Source organism: Nanorana parkeri, unplaced genomic scaffold (assembly GCF_000935625.1).
Source record: "Nanorana parkeri isolate BGI_ZX_2015 unplaced genomic scaffold, ASM93562v1 scaffold386, whole genome shotgun sequence".
Taxonomy (NCBI): Eukaryota; Metazoa; Chordata; class Amphibia; order Anura; family Dicroglossidae; genus Nanorana; species Nanorana parkeri.
Genome location: NW_017306654.1, coordinates 400,291 through 419,208, shown reverse-complemented (window position 1 = coordinate 419,208; position 18,918 = coordinate 400,291). Strand labels below are relative to the sequence as shown.

Genomic DNA, 18,918 nt, shown 5'->3' with positions numbered 1-18,918 from the left:
TTCTTTGACAGCATCCATGTCACTCTGAATTCAGTGATGTCTGTCACTTGCAACACAAACAAAAGGAGAAGTATTTGTCTGACGCTGGGAGTGTATGTGCTTTACTTGTATTAGTTCCAATGAAAAAACAACCAAGAATATATTTCTTAGGCTGCTTAACTATAATCATATTAAAATCCAATTAAACTTTTTTTTTCTTCTTTTTCTGGAATGCAGGAGAAACGCTTATGATGTGAAAAATACTGGCTAGTTAGGGATCCGGTCACAAATACGCATAGGGGTACATGGTTCTTTGAGTGTTGTGTTTCTCATTTCACATTTTTATTGGGCCCTCAAAAGGTACCGGTGCAATTTTTTTACAGCATGCAGCAAGGCAATACATGTGTTAGATTTTAAGCCCCCAGGGGCAAGGCCCTCCTTACCATCTTGTCTTGGAATTGTATTGCGATTGTAATGTCTTCCTTATATTGTAAAGCACTGTGCAAACTGTTGGCACTATATAAATCCTGTATAATAATATAATAATAATATTCTTTATTGCTTTGTGGCAACTGAGAGACGAACATTTGTGCATTGGGGTGCCATTGATATTGAGTAGCAACCCAACCCGCATTTAAATCACATGGGAAAAAAAAAAAGTATTTCCTAGAGCAATGAATATCAGTTTTCATACAATTAAGGTGCATAGCAATTCAAGACAAGTCAGACTTATCATGGTCAAACATATAGCAAAGTAGACACTGGCATTACAAGATGTGTGTAGTCAATGCTTGTTTATTGACTCAGATGATCACATCACAATGTCAAGCAATGTTTTTGGAACCGATTAGACCCCTTCATCAGGCAAACAGAGTGATCACTCTACACCAGGGGTGCCCAGTAGGTTGATCGCGATCTACCAGTCAATTGCAAAGCGAACACTGGTAGATTGCGATTGGCTCACTTACCTGAGCTCCCTCCCGCTGTGCTCGTGCGGCTGAATGTGTCAGACGCTGCAGATGGGAAGGGGTGGGACACCTCTACCAGTCTGCACATTCAGCTACACGAGCACCGTGGGAGGACAGGACACCGCAACTAAGAGGAGACCCGGAAAGCTGCTGGAATGCAGGTAAGCAAAGATAGCCGATAGAGAAGAGAGACAGTAGAGAGAGAGAGAAACAGAGAGACAGGGGAGAGAGAAGAGACAGCCAAGAGAGAGGGCCAGTTCACACAAAGTCTGCGTTCCAGAGTGTTCGGCCTCTGGAACGCACTGGAATGCAAGCCGGCCGGCTCCCTGCGTTCAGGGGCGGGAGGGGGTGTGGCGGTGCATTGAAGTCAGTGGCACAGAAGCTACGCCCCCCACCCGCAAGCACTATTTCTGCAGATCGCACTGGACCGGGTCCAAATGTGCCTGCGTTCCGTGTGCGGGCGATCACACTGCGGGCCGGGGTGAGGGGCGTGGCTGCGATGCCATTGACTTCAATGCACCACCAAGCCCCCTCCCGCCCTGAACGGAGCCGGCTGGCCGAACGCTCTGGAACGCAGACTTTGTGGTGTGAATCGGCCCAGAGAGAGACAGCAGAGTGAGGAGAGAGAAAGGCAGTAGTCCCAGTAATAATTTTAATGTTCTTGTTTTCTAAATAAAGGTGTTTTTTCGGTGGTAGATCTCCGAAACATTGTGGGCACCCCTGCTCTACACTCACCCATGCATTTGGTGGGTGCTGAATTGGTGCTGACACTGTCCTTCCTTTTGGGGGGTGACTACTTTTGTTCCCCATGGTCCCTATATGTGTTGTAAAGTAGTCACCGCTCCAAGCTCACTCCCATGGAGGACGGTGGGAGCACCAATTTGGAGATGATTTGAGGATCTATAGCCAAGTGATATACACATAAGATCCATTTTTATTAATAGTTAGGGTACTTAAATGTATTTTTAAGATTGAACTCCTGAGTTTAGGGTCATTACATTTTTAGGGTGCCAGGTCAGCTTAATTCTTCATCTGACAAGGCTGAGAGTAAGGGGGTGATTTACTAACGTAAACACATGCACGCACCAGGTGCGTGTGATTTTTACACAGCAAAGCGTATTTATCAACCAAAAAGTCTCTAAAAGCATATTTCCACGAATGCCATATATGGAAAAATCATGCACATGATGCATATATAATGCTGCTTCACAGTTTAGACAAAAATGGTTAGCTCATGCATTTACATTCCTGCATTCATCAACGCAAGCAACACAACGTAGAGCTAATTTACACAACATCACCTTGCAATTCAGGGCAGGGCTTTGCACAACACACCTGCTGGGTGTGTACACACTACAAAGGTGTTTAGATTCCACCCATAGATCATGCTGGGAGGGAACACACCACAGAGGTGTATACATGTTCGTGGTGTGTTTATAAGGTTAGTAAACAACCCCTAAGTGTTCTTTAATTCAATAACTGGAGTCTGCTGCGATTCCATGGGTGCCCTAAACCTTTCTCCTGAAGTTGCTGAATACATTTTTCTGCAAGCAAAAGATCAGCAGTGTGGAAGTCAGGTACTTGGTCGCTGTTGGGTTGGTGAATGCTTTGGGGCAACTACGAAACTGTGTAACCTAGACAGTCTAGGAGGGCCCAATACAATTAGTGCCTCCTTCAGGAGTGAGTTCTGTATACATGTAATGTTTTGCTGTGACTGTTATATAGTACAAGGACCAGCAGTATAGCCCATGGGTCGAAGTTGGATTGGTTTTCCTCCTTCTGTCACTCTCAGAAGATATCTGCTAATCGCTTCTAATGCAGTGGCCTGCCCCGGCTTCTTGTCCTACTTACAGCACATACAGTTTATACCCGTTCCCATCTCTTTTATTGCATATTTACCATTTATAATACTGTTCTAACAATACTATTCCAGTAAAGCCCCTTACTAACCGCCAGTAGCGACTCTAGAAACAATATATAGGGGGGGCACATAAGATACCACAGTCAAAACTGGGGGGGCACTAATAATTTTCACCACTAAATCATACCACTGAAAAAAAACTAATAAAGTATATATAAATAAGATTACAAATATGAGAGAAATGCAGCATGCAACTGCTGCAACTATTTGACCCTGTAGCTCTGCCACTGTATAGAGGACTAGTAGGGCGGTGCTCTCCATAACCCGGCGGATTTGCCAGAGGACTCCTCCCTGAAATTGCTTTCTTCAGGTTGGGATACCTGTGATGGCTGTGTTTTATCAAAGTTTGTGACTACGTTAGAATGTGTCACCTGTGACGTGGTCACATATTTTAATGTAATCCCGTGCAGTTTTTTGGCAGTGGAATGTGTGACCGCCATTAGGTCAAGCATTCCAATGCGTTCTCAGCTGCTCCAGGGCAGAACGGCATCGTAAATCGTATGCACTGCCCCATAGTCCACGGGGGTCCTGGTTGTTACGCCACTGCATCGGGCATAGCGGCCGTGCGGGCTGAACACAATCAGGCTGATTGTGTTCGGCCCGACATGCCCTATGGCCAGTCCGGCCCTGGCGGGGGGCACACGGGGGGGGGCAAGCAATAACCTAGGGGGGGCAATTTCCCCCCCTCGCCCCCCTGTAGCGACGCCACCGCTAACCGCCACCAAGATTTTATATGGATACTGTCATCAAATCAATGTTTCTTGGAACATTTCATTAACCAAAAAGGTTAAAAATGCAAAGAACCCCCCTCCCTATCCACCTGAATGTCAAAACCACAGAGGATAAAGGAAGCCCATTACACTTGCAAATTAGAATGACCCTTTTGAAGTAAATGGTACTGAATAATGCATGTGCTTTAAAGGACATAGGACTACTGCAAAAAGGGGTCACTCTGAAGACTGGCACAGAGGTGGGACGTTAACTTTAATTGTGCAGAGAGCGTTCACATATGTCTGCTCCCCACTGACCACTTTAATTAGGAGACCTTCAGAAGGCAATTTTCAGTGCTCAGGACTGTCTTCCTCATGTAAGTTCTTCATTCATTCTAGAAATGTCAAGCTAGTGATCACTAATTTGATACATCTTTCTTTTTGCGGCTCATATGTAGATTCCTTCCAAGTTAATTATCTTCGTAAGGTAACAGCTTTTTTTTAATTTTATCCAAACATATTTAGCTACAGAGATTAAAAGAGGCGTTCTAGCCAAAAGGGGTTCTTTAGTGGGGAAGGGTTAGTTCTAAGAGTTTTTTTATTGCTGTGTCCACTTTGCAGAATGTTCTGCTCACTTCTTGTTCTGGTGACTACTAGGAATTACAATGAGATAAAAGTTGTGTGTACCCTATTTGTAATGAATTCCTTCTACAGTATATTCCTATGAAGAATGCAATGGCGTGATCACACATGCACTGCTTTTTTGAATTGCACTGCAACACACAGTATTGCAGGACTGCATATAGTGGTGCGATCTAGTGCATTGCGGGCGTGAGGTGAGTTTGGGGTGCCATTCAAATGAATGGTAATGCAACACACCTCCCGCACTGTTAATGCACGGCAGATGCTTTGCGTGGTAGGGTGCGTTAATCGCACAGAACAGTGCAATTAACATATCGCACCCTTCTCAGTGAGGAGCCCAATGACACAGTGGCAGTATAACCCAAAGGTTAAAGACTAACAGGAGGATTGGACAATGGCAAAGAAAAATGCCGGCCAGCAAAGGATATCCCCTCGTACTACCAGCATGCCTGCCTCAATTTTGTAGCAAAGTAGGGATAGACTCTTAAAACCTGAACCATATCAAGTGGAAGGAAGTCTACTTTTGGTGAACTGGAGCCAGAAAGAGGGATGGAAGAACAATGCTCTGGTTGAGGTGAAAGACAGAAACTAACTTAGGCAAGATTGACATCTGAGGACTCAACATTACCTTGTCCCTGTGCAGGAACAAAAAGGATTGTTTGCAGGATAAGGCCACAAGTTCAGACAGATACTCCCCTTTCAGAAGTGATGGCTACAAGAAACACCACCTTGTGGGTGACAGTAATGAGAAAAATGTCGCTGATGGGTTCAAACATTGGTTTCTGAAAAGCAGAAGGAAACCGGTTCAGATCCCACAGTCTTGGAAGTATGGAGAGGGAAAGCCACATTGGAAACCCCTGTACAAAAATGTTAACGGTGAGAGGTCAATGTTCCCTGAAACAGAATACAAAGGGTAGAAACCTGACCCTTTATAGTGCAAAGAATCAGATGCTGGTCAAGACTTAACTGCAGGAAGAAAAGAATGCATCCCATGGAGAAATTGCTGGGGTGGAAGTCCCAAGTTTGAATGTTAGACCTTGCAAGAATTAGACCTCCTCGCTTTAAGCATCGTAGAAAATCAGACTTACAGACAGAGATGCCCCTGTCACTCAGAACCTGGGATTCAAAAACCATGCCATTAAAGCCAGGGGCCGTGAAGCGGGACAGATGAAGCAAATTACCTTACCAGGCCAGCATATCACATCTGCCTGGGCTAGTCTAGAAAAATGAGGATCACTGGTATACCCTCCATCTTGAGTCTGTGAAGCAGAAGAGAAAGAGGTTTTAGGATAAGAAAGACATAGATCAGGGTATGCTGATCCCTCTGGGAATCATGCCTGTGGCTGCCAGCCTCATGGGATTTGTAGTTCCACAACAATTGGAGAGCTGAAGTTGCCTATCCCTGATTTATAGACTGTAATCCTCTAAGTTGGCATACATGCAGCATTTTCATTTCTGTCTGGATTTTACCTTTAAGCAGGAACTCCGTTTAACCTGCAAAGCCACAACGGTTTTGCAATATTCAGAAGAACTTTTAGGGAAACTTGCACATTTGATCTCACCACGTAGTGGCTGAAGTGCAAATCTACATTATAACAAGCTGCTAACTATTATCGGATTTTAGGATATAGCCCATGAAGCACACTTTCATCCTTCTGAAACACTTTTAGGACAGAGTATTTGCTTTGTAAAAGGGAGTTACTTATGTAAGTACAGCTTCTTCAAAGGTAACCGGTCACAAGAAAAACATGCAGACTGCCACTACAGAGTTTTCTTTTTTTAAATGCAATGAAGGGAATTTATCAAAACTAGAGCAGACAAAATCTGGAGCAGTTGCCCAGGGCAACCAATCAGCATCTCTCTTTTATTTTCAAATCTTAACTGAACAAACAGAAGAGAGAAGCTGATTTGGGCCATGCACAGCTGCCCCAGATTTTTTCTGCTCCAGTTTTGATAAATTCCCCCCGCTGTGTCTGGCCATCATATTATCTATCTTGCTTTCATACTTTAGAGTCACTCAATTGAAATAGGTATAAGGATAAGAACCTTTCATTGACTCTCCCAATCTGCATACTTGTTGTAGGCTAGTGATTCAGAACTGGAGCAACTAGTATTTTCAGAAAATGGCCAGTGGTATCTTTCATATTTCTCCTATGACGACAGGTTTTCTTTAAGGCTGAACTCCAGGCAGATACAACAGACACAAATGAATGCAACTCTGTAATCATCAATGCAGCATTAAATATTTTTTCTTAATGCAAGCAGTGCAAGTACCTGAATAGGACCTGATATCAGCCTCTTGGCATCCCTGTACAGCAGGGCTGGTGTGTAAGAGGAAGAAGCAACAAAAAGAGCCATTTCATTTTCTGACAAGAAGCCTACTGATAGAAGGAGAAAGCAGAGTGACAGAAACATGAGCTCATTACTGTACTGCTTCACCTTTCACTGTCTATTTATAGGCTGGGGTGGGTCCAGGATGACTTGGGATCAGAGGTAGTGGGTTGAATAATGCTGGCCATCAGACTGAGGCCATCTAGCTAAAGTATAAAGTACTGCGGCAAAATCTCTGGAATGAAGGTGAATATTGTAGCAAAAGCTGTTTAAGTTTTGATTTAACTATCCAGCTATGTGTAGACGTCCTGCATGAAAACAAGATTTCATTAAATACTAGGGATGCACACATACTGGTATATATGGTACTGAGCTCGAATATAGATATTTATTTTTCGGTACTCGCCGATACCGAGTACAGATACCGATACTTCCGCTAGCATGGAGCCAGCTTCCCGGGCAATCAGGAAGCCGGGCGGCGTGTCATTACCCGTCGCCCGACTTGATTGCCAGGGAAGCTGGCTCCATGCTTTTTGGCAGGGCTCGATGCTCATTGTCCCGGAAGCCGGCTTCCCAGCCAATCAGCCTTGAGCCACCTTCCCAGCCAATCAGGAAACCAGTCGGCGAGTCATTACCCACCGCTCGGCTTTCTGATTGGCTGGGAAGCCGGCTCCATGTTCCCTCACGGCACTGCCGGTCAGAGGAAATCTCCCTCTCCCGGTATCAGGGAAGCTATAGGGGCATTTGGGAGAGTACGACTACTTCCCCAAATACTCGGTATCGGCACCTATACTGATACTAGTATCGGTGCATCACTATTAAGTACCGTTTTGTACAATAAACTTCATTTGTGATATTACTTGGCTCATCTGAAGCACATATTTCATGCATTAAAAGAACATGGATTTAGCCTACTGCAATTTTAACTCCTGATTTGTAACACCGATACTGAAGTTGGCCATCACCTAAAGTTGGTGGAGAAAAAATTCCAGCACAATGGGCGAAGAGGGTTCTTTACAGCAAGAGCGGTTAAGGTCTGGAACTCACTGCCATCGGCAGTGATTTCAGCCAAGAGTGTAGATTTGTTCAAGAAACGTTTGGACAATTTCTTGAGGGACCGTAATATCCAGGGATACCAGTATCCCTAAGAATGAGATGATGCGTGGACCTATATGGGTTGGACTTGATGGACGTATGTCTTTATTCAACCCCAAATACTATGTAACTATGTAACACGTTCTCACTTGGTTAAAGCTCCCCCCACACATTACAATCTGACTGTACCATCTCCTTTAGAGAAGTAGTTTAAAGGCTTGTCTAACTGGATACAAATTTAATATTTTAGCTAGGTCCTGACCGTTTTGGTGAATTTAAAAAGGAGATTATACACGTGTTACAGTCAGATTGGTTTCTGAAATGTTAATGCCCATTGATATAAATACAACCGATAGAAAGGATTATAAACACTCCCCTGCCATCTAACATTACCAGTTGTCAGAAAGTGATCTTATAAAATGTTCTCTGTTTTGGAGCACAATTCTTGCATGCATGCCAATGAATGTGTGGTCAGTCTGCAATATTTTTTAAGCAAAGAGCTTTATAAACTGATTTGAATGCACATTACAGAGATATAATTACAGGCAGGTATATCCAATGGACGACAATATATAAAGATGGCAAATAAATAACATAGAAATATAGGTTTACATTATCTTCAAGACTTGTCAGTGTAGGTGGTGACACAAGCCTTGATTATCTAGACACGGTTGCACAACTCCAATCATTAAAGGACCTGATGTGTCTCACATAGTTTTAGGATTTCTATAATTGACATATAATTATGGAGTTATGTGAAGTGGAACTCGCAAAGCAAAACTATTGTGTGCCTCAAACCCCTGTTTATATGCGGCCCTCAAAGACTGGAGGTAGTCCTGAACTAGGCTGACAAAACTCGCAGTGTGCTGGTGGAGGTCTCTAAATATTGTGCAATTACAGGGAATGAAGTATGAGGGTTTCATGAAGAACTCAGAGTTATCTTTACATATGTCAAATGCTCCAGTTTCCATCATTGGAAAGCAATGGGATAAATATAAAAAAGTTATTTCAAGAATCCATCTACTGTCCTGTATTGAAACCAAATATACACCAGTCACAGTATAACAAGAACAGTTAAAATGCATTATATACAGGAAAAACACTGCGTTCAGAATATAAATATGTTTAAACAGTTCATCTATGCAAGTCAGTTTTTAGTGGTCACTGAAAAGCATGGCTTAAACCATGTCTTTCCCCAAGAAAGCCTTCTTTGAACTCTTATATAAAAAACGATCTGATGAAAAAAGGCTTTGGATTCTCCGAGTGTTTTGCGGTGATTCAGATCTGGAATTTCTCTCTCAGATTTTTGACTCTGCTTTTTTGGGCCACATCGCTGCTTGCTGCAGTTCGTGCCTCTGGTTTTGACTGTTCAATTGTAGAGTCTAGACAACCATTGGCCCTTGAAAGTTCTTCCCTAGCCTTGTACTCATCAGACTCCTGGTACGCCTTGCAACGTTCAACCACTGCTTTCAGTGAGATTTTTTCTCGTGTGGTAGGTGATCTTATATGGACATAGGTGTCATCGTTTTCCAGTTCATAAGAAGAATTGGTTGGAAGCTTCTCCATAACTATGACTTTTTTGTTGTTTTCCAGAGGAGCCTCTGCACTGATGTAGTAACAATCAGCTGTAGTTTGCCCAGAGTTCCTGCTGTTCTTCCGGGACGTAGGTCTTCCACTTATGTTGGGACGATCAGCTGCTACTTTGCATAAAGTGTTTACTTCATCGGCTATACCATTCACAACGTTAAAGTGTTTCATATTCATGCTGCAGGAATGGCTCATCAGCTCTTTATTTTGGTCTGATGGATTGTCCACATCGCGCTCCATCATTCTGTCAGGGACAGAGTGGCTCCTGTTCACTGGAAGGGATTTGTTGCTCCCTTTGGTACTGGCATACCTTGATCTCAGCTCTCGGACATCTGGCCAGTGAAACTTTTCTGTCTTCACTGGACTCAGGGGGCTTCTGCAGTCAGATCTTACAGGAGAAGATGTCCGGGGGCTGTCTGAGGTAAATGATAAACGTTTGGGGGATTTCTCACTGAAAGAAGCAGATGTGGGAGTTTTTGGGCTGTGCTCTTGCAGTACAATGTGGTCATAGGTAGGAAGGGTCAATGCAGGCTTCAGCTTACCTAAAATATAGAAAAATGCAATATACATATTAAATACCAAGTTTAAAAAAAACACTCTGCAGAGCATTGGTTGCTGAAACACAGATGGCAAGAGAAAGAAAACAACCACTTGGAATATATGAATGAAACAGAAATATGAATTTTATTGCAGATCCATCAGTCAATATGCCAGGACAAAGGTAGACTGCAAGCAGAGGTTGCCATTTTTCATCACTTGCATACACTGATTCTTGGAGCCATTGGCCCTCCCTTGTACAGAACTGCAGATTTATATGAAAGTGGTTGTCTGGATCCTGCTTATCTACCTGATCTGAATGTATGAGGTTCAAGCAGCTAGAAAGCAGTCTTTGGACCTTTGGCATGAATTGACCACATGCTCTAGGTACTTTATATCGCTTCCACTCCACCAGTCAGGAGCTTGAGCATTCAGCCTGTTTGACATGGGTTGCTGCAATTCTCTGACATACTGGCCTAGCTCTGCTTATACCAAGTACCCTTGGCATATCCCTTCAATATAATTGTATATAGAGCTTTACACCTTCTCAGTGCACTATATTACAAAAAACTTACTCTAAAAGCCTATTCCCTGTCCCTGGAGTGATCTTCATTAGAAAGATTAGTGTACCACAGAGCTTAATTCAGTCCAGTAGAAAGTTTTATTTTTCCCAATATGTAATCAAAAAGCCAATGTGTTTCAGCAGCTTAGAGCTTCCCCTTAATCAGGGCTTGTGTCCTGGCAGTAAATTCAGATTTAAACTGGACCACTAACAGACAACTGAAGCGGTCAGGTGGCAACCCAGATCTCATGCTTTCCACATCAATTTGCCATTATAGCCCTGTTTAAATCTGAATTTACTTCCAGCACACAAGCCCTCATGAATGGGAAGTTCTAACCCGTGAAAGGTGTTGGCTTTTTGATTACGTAGTGTGAAAAATGAATCAAGTTTTGTGGTTTGTTCATCTTTCTAATGCTTTACCAACACTGTAAAAAATAATCCTATATGGGAATCTACAAGAGCAGTAAACTATTACTGCAGGGGCCAGAGAAGGCTCAACTGTTTGTTTAAAAAATAAATAAAATACAAATGCTTTCCCACTGTAATGTAAAAGTATGCTACAATTATTATGATTATGAACAGTGTGAGACATAAAGCTAGTGGTATACATCCTCACTCTATGAAGTGTACAGCGGCGCTCAGACTATTGGACAAACGTATAGGAAGCCATATTGGTTTAACACATGACTGGGTGTACTTGCTTCTATAAGTTCCAGTTAGAAGCAAATACGCCCAAGTTAGGTTGATGTGGAGAAGTCAATATAGCTGACAGCCAAGTATTCTCTCTTAGGCAGAGAGTTAGAACACAGGTAATACAAGTAAAGAATCCTTAAAAAGGTAATAAGGTTTCTTAATCCCCATTTGTGTATATATAACACAACTCACATTTTAAAGGATTTTGTTAATGACTAACATATTTGCCGGCATATAAGACGACCCCCTAAGTTTTCAGTTAAAACTTGATGGCTCAGCGCGGTATACTGTATGTAGCCGAAGCTACCGTACATACAGTATTACCGCACATCCAGCGGGCTGACTAATTTGGGACGTTTTGTATACCCGGCGTATAAGACGACCCACGATTTTCGGGGAATGTTTTGAAGTATAAAAAGTCATCTTATACGCCGGCAAATACGGTACATATTTTAACTAATTGTTGTTTTTCCTTTGGGTGCATACATTTTTTTTCCTTGTTCTCTTCTTTCAGACAGTAACAATGTTTTAACATAATTGAAATAAAATAGAGCTGTACAAGTTTAGGGCATGTACACAAGCCCAGTACTCACATTTCTCTTCCGCTTTCTCCTCCTGTACAGACGGCAAGCTTCCCCTCCTAATGTCCTCCTCTATCTCTCTCAGACGTCTGTGCGGAACCGGCTTATTGCACTTAATTCTTTGGCTGTACTGTCTGGCTAACTGATACACCTTATTCTTCATTTTCTCTGTGAGATCTTCATCCATACAGTTTGCAAGCTCCAGAATTGTGGGATGAAGCCTGACTGGAGTCTTGTAATCCTGATCACTGAAGTCTGTATGGTTGGTAGGATCAATAAGGTGTTCAGTGTTTGTGCCCTCTGGTGTAGATGTTTGGGATTCTTCTGTAATGGTACTCAGATCACTCTCCTCAACTATTATCAGGGGTTCATTAGATTCAACATCAGTCTCAGTCGTGTCTTCATAGATATCTAATGTTGCTTTTTGGTCTTTTCTTAATTCATGAGCATCTTTCTTATTCCAGCTACCCCGCTTTTCAATTTCTTCCCACACTTTAACCATTTCTGTTGGGGATTGAAATTCTTCATCAGAGATTGGTACGGGTTGTTCTGAGATGCTGTTCTTAAGTGCTGGACCTGTATGTTGTGTGAACCAGTTAGTGTCCCTTTCATTGATGAGAGTGGAAGTATCCTCAAATGAGACTGGCCTGCTATTTCCAACCTTTGAATTACTGGAATTGCTTTCCATTCTTTGCCCAGTGTGATTACCCTGGATGATTTCATGTCTTGGGAGACTATTGATCATAAAGATAGAGTTTCTAACCAGTCCCGTAGGAATATAACTCAAACTTTCTCTACGCTTGATACTAAAAGATGCATCTTGATGCTCTGCCTTGTCATAATAAGTTTTAATCTTTTCAATGAGTTCCCTGTCTTGGGAGGAGAGAATGGACTCTCTTCGTTTATATGTAGATCTCTCTTTTTCCTCAAACACATTCTCCATGGAATTAACCTTCATGAGCATAGTCTCTGTGTTTGTATCATCAATATCACCATTTACATCTATGTGGGAATCTGGAAAATCAGAGTTCCCATTAGGATAAGGGGTCTTTTCTGTACAATTCAGGTTTATTAGACTGCTGCTCCTGCTAGTTAGCTTGGGGGTTGTACAACCAATGACTTTACCATCCTCCAGAGCCAAGCTGCTCCTTCTAGAGAAGCTGTTTACAAACCTCTCTGCAATCACACTGGCTTGATCCAATACAGATGGGGGAAGGATGCTAGTTGTCTCATGCACTACTGCTTCTTCTTCATCTTCCTCACTACTAAACGTCTTTGAATCTTCTGCATTCTCAGTTGCCCCATTATCCAGAGGGTCATGGGTATCAGAATCAGTTTCCCTATCTTCCTCAACTGTCTCAGTTTCTTTAGAAGGTTCAAGAGGAGCTTCTAATGGAATTTCAGAAGAGTTAACCAAATGAGCAACAGGTTCAGAATTGTCCTTTTCCATTTCTTCCAAAACCTGAAAAAAAAAAAGATGGTTATAAAACACCTAATTGAATTAGGTTGTATGCACAGGAAAGAGGACATTTTGTACAGATACAATGCCAAGGCAACCAATAACCTCAACACGGTGATATGATAAAATAAAGACCAAGGATGGAAAAGCAAATGTTTTATTGTAAATAAGTAGGGATGCTCCGATACTGAGACTAGTATTGGTGCCGATGCCTAGTATTTTTTGAAGTACTCGTCCAAATGCGCCGATGCCTAGCCCGATACCTGAGCATCCAGTATCAGGAAGCTGGGCAGCAAGTCATTACACGGCGCACAGCTTACTAAATGGCCAGAAAGCCGACTCCATGTTTTCTCGTCACCTGGTGACGAGGGAGCATAGAGACGGCTTCCCTGCTAATCGGGAAGCTGGGTGGTGAGTCTTTACACGCCGCCTGGCTTCCTTAAAATGGAACTTCTGGTATTAGAGAGCACCGGAAAAAAGAATATCGCTACTTGTAACTGAAAAACCTGCATCGGTGCATCCCTATAAATAAGAATTAATCTTTGTTGGTTTGGTGGCCCTTGTTAACTTTGCATACAATAAAGCAGGTCACCTGAGGTCCAAAGTAAGCTGTTCCACTGCATGGTAGACATAAGAAGAAATACGATTTCGGTAGTTACTGTAAACTTTTTTCATTGAGGGACAGGAAAACAGAAACAGTCAGTCAGTTATACTGCCAAGTTCATGAATTTGGGACACTGCCAAATAGAAAGGTTGTAAGCCAGCTCCCATATAACCCCTCCTCTTACCCAGCATGCTTCCGTTTTGTAAGAAAGAAATACACAGGGCCAACAAAATAACAGAGAGGTAGGGTTTCTGTCCCTCAATGAACTCCAAGAAAATCAGGATTTCTGACTTCCAAAAAGCCTATTTTTGGAGTTCATTTAGGCCTCATTCACACGAGAAATGTCTGACACGTACAGCTCCGTGCACAACCGTATCTGTCACCTGTGCCATTAAAACATTTTAAACAAATAGCTTATATATAACATAATAACTTTGTTAGAAAATGAAGCTGCATGTTAATGCTAACTAGGTAACCAAAGTATACCAATATTCACTCACTTCCGCGTTAAATCCAGTGACCTCCATGCTACGCCTCTTCTCCGGGTTCCCAGAGGAGGATTGACTATTCTGTCTTTTAAATCCTTTAAATGTCTCATGCGGCACATGTTCTCTGTTCTAGAAAGCAAACAAAACATAATGACATGCTGCGACTAGCCATTCCATGTCCAAAGCTGACCTGCACAAACTCTTCACTTACAAGAATCCAAGGTAAGGGAAACATAAGATTTAGATGTTAGGTCTTGGGTGCATTCTGGGAAAAACAGGATTAAAGGAGAACTAAAACTAACAATACAAATGTAATATATTGAAGTTTAACAGTCCTTAGATGGGATGGCTGCATTATCCATTTTTGAGGCTAGTTTCAGCAAGTACAGAAAATGCCTGTTGATCTTGCCAAGGAATGCAGTGTCCTTATAACTTCTGTAAGCTGGAATGGAAGTACAAGCAATGTTATTTTTCTTCTGTAAACTACTTATCTCCCCATTCTCCATGCAATGGAAATGAACAAAGGCAGACATGGTTGTAGTCCAGCCTGGGTGAGGACCATGGCTCCCTTCATAGATACAGTGGAGTGAGTGTAGTCACCAGGGACATGAAGTGTGCTATTCACAGAATAGGTGTAATTAAAGGGGGAAAAAACTGGAAAAAGAACAATAATGCAGCCACTGGTAAGCTGCAATATATTGAATATTTGTTTTTGAGTTTAGATGCACTTAAAATGTGGAGTGGAATGGTGAATATATAACAATTGCAGTAAAAGGAAGCCAGCTTGAAAAGAAAACTTTGACGTTCCAAGATTTATGGATTACCCAACTCTAGAAATTGAACTGAACTCCAGCTTTAAAAATGTATAGACTTACTTTGGTCCAGCTTGGCACATTGTAAATATATATAAATGACCCCTGACAGGGATACACTACACTACAGTGTATTGCAGCATCCTCCGGGTCCAGGAACATGTGCTGTCAGAACACAACAGGTCGCGTGGTCAGCATGGCAGCCATTCATTTTCTCAATGAATTAATTCTACAAGGAGCTGTGATGTCTCGGCAGGCACCTCCCCTTTTCCAGAAAACACCTTGTATGGACCAGTGTAAGTATATATAAATGTTTAAGCTAGAGTTCCACTTTATATAAGGAAACAAGTTCCCATACAAGCTATTGTTTAAATACATACAGATATACAAGACAAGGACATGTTCCTAGAATACACCACAACTAGACACTTTATCAACAGCAGAATTCTGTAAACATCATGCCTGTTAGAAGTCCATGCAGTTAGCTGACAATTAAGCCAAATTAATGGAACACAAAAATGTATTTCAAAATTTTCACTCAACCTAAATATGGATGATTGTGCTATTTGTCCAAAAAGCCATGCATGTTTATTAATGACAAGCGTTACTTATACAGCAGTCACCAATGGAAGAGTTAAATGACTAGGATTAGAAGTGGCACCTACGCAATTAAAGAGAAAGGAAATTGAAAGACCCTCACCGTAGGCGCGCCCCACGTATCAAGCAAAGTCTTGGCCCTATAGCGCCAGCAATGAATGACTGCCAGTAGGGAGCTGGCAAAATCAGCTACCTGCTCATCATCTCCCAACTGTATTTCCTCCTCATTTTCTTCATCAGAGGCACTGAGTTCTGCCCCTGAACCTCTACTCAGCTCTGTGCTGGCAGGTTGCTCCTCATCTCCCTCTGCCTGTGGCTGTTCATAGGTGCGTGTCAGATTGTCATTACTGGGTTGAAGGATATCCTCAAATTCCAGTAGTGCTCCATCGCTTCCTGCATGCTGAACAAACAAGGAATCCTTTTATATTTCAATCAGGTGTAGTCTACATTCAGGGACTAGGTTTCTCCACCTGGGTGCAGATACATCTTTTTTTCACCTAAATATACCATGACATAAATCTGGGAAATTCAACACAGCCTGCAGCCTCCAATCTTTACGGATTTTGGTCATAGTATGGACAATATTTAACATCAGGTTGTTTTTTGCTTGTACCCAACTTGTAGATGTGATAAGACAACGGTAAGGTAACTGTTATAGAATGACATACATAGGGACATGGATCTCAGTAAAAATAAATATTCCACCCTGCTCTTCTGATACAGTCCTGCAATAGCCAATCCTTTGTGACTGCTAAATTAAATCTCCATAGGACCCATATGAATAGAGCAGGTAGAAGAGGCGTGGGGCTAGGACGGAGACACTCCAACGACTCATTAAGCTTTGTGCTTACTTTTAGAGAGTGTGCAATACCATGCACCAGATGCAACACCAAAACACTTTTCTTTCATTAGCCACTTATAGGTAAAACCAGGAATAGCACCCAAAGGGGGTACTGGTGTTTTGAAGAGGAGACAATAGACTTTCTATGAACCAAAAAAACATTATCACCACTTTCCTTAACAGCGATTGATAAAGTTAATGAATTTTGTGATTAATCACACCAGAACTTCTAAAGTATCTTATCTGTAGAGCTCAGACGGTCAATCCCTTTATTAGGATAAAATGTCGTTGCTACAATGGGAACTGTAACTGCAGATTGCTTATCTTAACGTGACAGTAAACTCAATCTCAAAATGTATTTAAGTTTTTTTTAACTATTAACAAAAATTTATCTTATTTGTGTATCGCTCGGCTGTAGATCCTCAAATCATCTCTGTATTCATACAGACACTGTCCTTCCTTCTGGAGGGGGGCTACTTTTGTTCCCCATGGTCCCTGTGTGTGTTGTAAAGTAGTCACCGCTCCAAACTTGCTCCTGTGATGGACTAGAACGTCAATACAAATCGTTAAACTAAACGTGAGATTGTAGTCCATCCTGGGAGTGAGCTTGGAGAGTTGGCTACTTTACAACACACACAGGGACCATGGGGAACAAAAGTACCCAGTGTGTGTTGTTTGGGTACTTGAATGCATTTTATAAGATTTCACTCCTGAGTTTAAGGTTACTTTAGTGTTTTTATGTGAGCTTAAAGGTGGTTAAAATAAATGTAAACACTCAAGACTGTCATGATATCACAATCATGACACCACAATGCCATCACAAAGCAAAATCTGAAATATTCCCTCCTGCTGAAGTTGATACCGTGTCATAACTCCTAAAACTCTTCAGCAATATATGCAAATAGATAATATTGTAAAACTGCTATTTGTAGATCAACTGCAGGAGGCCTTGAGTGGTGCTGTAGGGACAAATTGGAAGGCAAGTTATATGCTCTGGCAGCTTATGATCCTGCTGCTGTTTAATATAACTCTCACAGGTTCACTTTCAGAGGAAAGTGATAACTGGCAGGTAAGTATGCTCTGAAGCCTCTCATTGTTCTATATAGGGATGTTCAGATACCAAGTACGTACTCGGTACAAGTACAGATACTTTTCCAGCTCCCAAGCTAGAGTAGAGAAAAATTCAAAAGTTAGGAGGCAGCTGACATTTTTAAGGAGAACACTGAGCTCCTGAGATTTGTGCATTCCTGTTTTAATGTATGATTTTGTTTTTATAAACATATATAAGGGATGCACCGATACCATTTTTTCCAAGTACAAGTACTTATACTTGTCCAAGTACTCACAGAGTAATGATTTCAGGACAGTGGTGGAGCGCCAGAGTCAGGTCCTAGCTGCCACCCTGGTAGTTCTCGTGAAAATGCCAAGTATCGGCATTGGTATCTGAACATCCCTATTTCTATATATGTTCCATTAGAAGTTCTCCAACAGATAAGAGTATGACTACAACTTACAGAGGATCCCTCATATAAAATGTAACCGCAGAAACAGGTTTAAATGAGTCTCTTATGATGGCTAGTGGAGTGTTAAGGAATTTTGTATAATATTTGTCTTCAGGGTTTATAGTTTTATGAATGTGTTTGTGCAACAATCTTGTTATTTGAATCATTGTATCATAACGCACTGCAATTATTTCCAGCAGGTAGGAAAAGGTTCAGTGTTAAATTTTTCTCTGCCAATCAAGATTTTTCCCCATTATTGCCTAGGATCCACTGAATAGAGCAGATACTCATGGCAGGCAAAGGGATCATGTTGGATAAAATGGTGTAGTGCCATATCTGAACACTAGAGGGGGGTGATGACTCACTGCACTTATACTGCACACACTTTGTATAGTGTAACGCTGTTCATATAGGTAAAATATAAAGAACAGGAGAAGATAATGAGATAGTACGTTGAAGATTCTCAAAAAAAAATCTTAAGAAGGGTGAATGGCATTTAGGATTTGTACTGAGAAGGGTGTTGACCATTTTTCACTTGCCTGGTCAAGTCAGTATGATTCCCCAAGAATGAGCAAACAAATAATGAATGGAACATACTGCAGTGAGACATAGTGGTGTTTGCACAACAAACAGATACTGAGTTGACTTAACAGTATAGCACTTAGACAGAGTAGAATGAATTCAGCTCCATGCAATGATGGGCACGTGACACTCAACATCTGCAAGGTGGAAAAAAAAAATCACACAGAGCATGGCTAGCTTGTCATGCACAGCCTGAAGCTAGAGACAATTCCTCCCATTCATCTGTAATATCAACTTTATGTAAATAGCCCACCATCAAGCATACAAATGATGAATTGTCCTACTAAAGGTCACATAACTTTGCTCTGTGTACACACACACGCACACATTTATGCAAGGAAAAGACATGCAGTGCTGGTTTATACAGAACAGCTTACCTTCAAGCCCACTGCCGATCCAAAGGGAACAAAAGAAAACAGATAAAAAG

The 18,918-nt window shown here is 41.8% G+C and overlaps 1 protein-coding gene across 1 annotated transcript in view; it reads right to left on the bottom strand.

Annotated features, from left to right (window-relative positions):
• Positions 1-8,146: 8,146 nt before the first annotated feature.
• PLEKHG3 (pleckstrin homology and RhoGEF domain containing G3) overlaps positions 8,147-18,918 on the bottom strand; it is a 48,833-nt gene continuing 38,061 nt past the window's right edge. The window contains exons 15-19 of the mRNA XM_018559275.1: positions 18,869-18,879; positions 15,760-15,966; positions 14,170-14,286; positions 11,619-13,068; positions 8,147-9,775 (exon numbers count right to left, since the gene is read on the bottom strand). Of these exons, the coding sequence (XP_018414777.1) occupies positions 8,925-9,775; positions 11,619-13,068; positions 14,170-14,286; positions 15,760-15,966; positions 18,869-18,879 (2,636 nt within the window). The 3' untranslated portion in view covers positions 8,147-8,924. The remainder of the gene's footprint in view (positions 9,776-11,618; positions 13,069-14,169; positions 14,287-15,759; positions 15,967-18,868; positions 18,880-18,918) is intronic.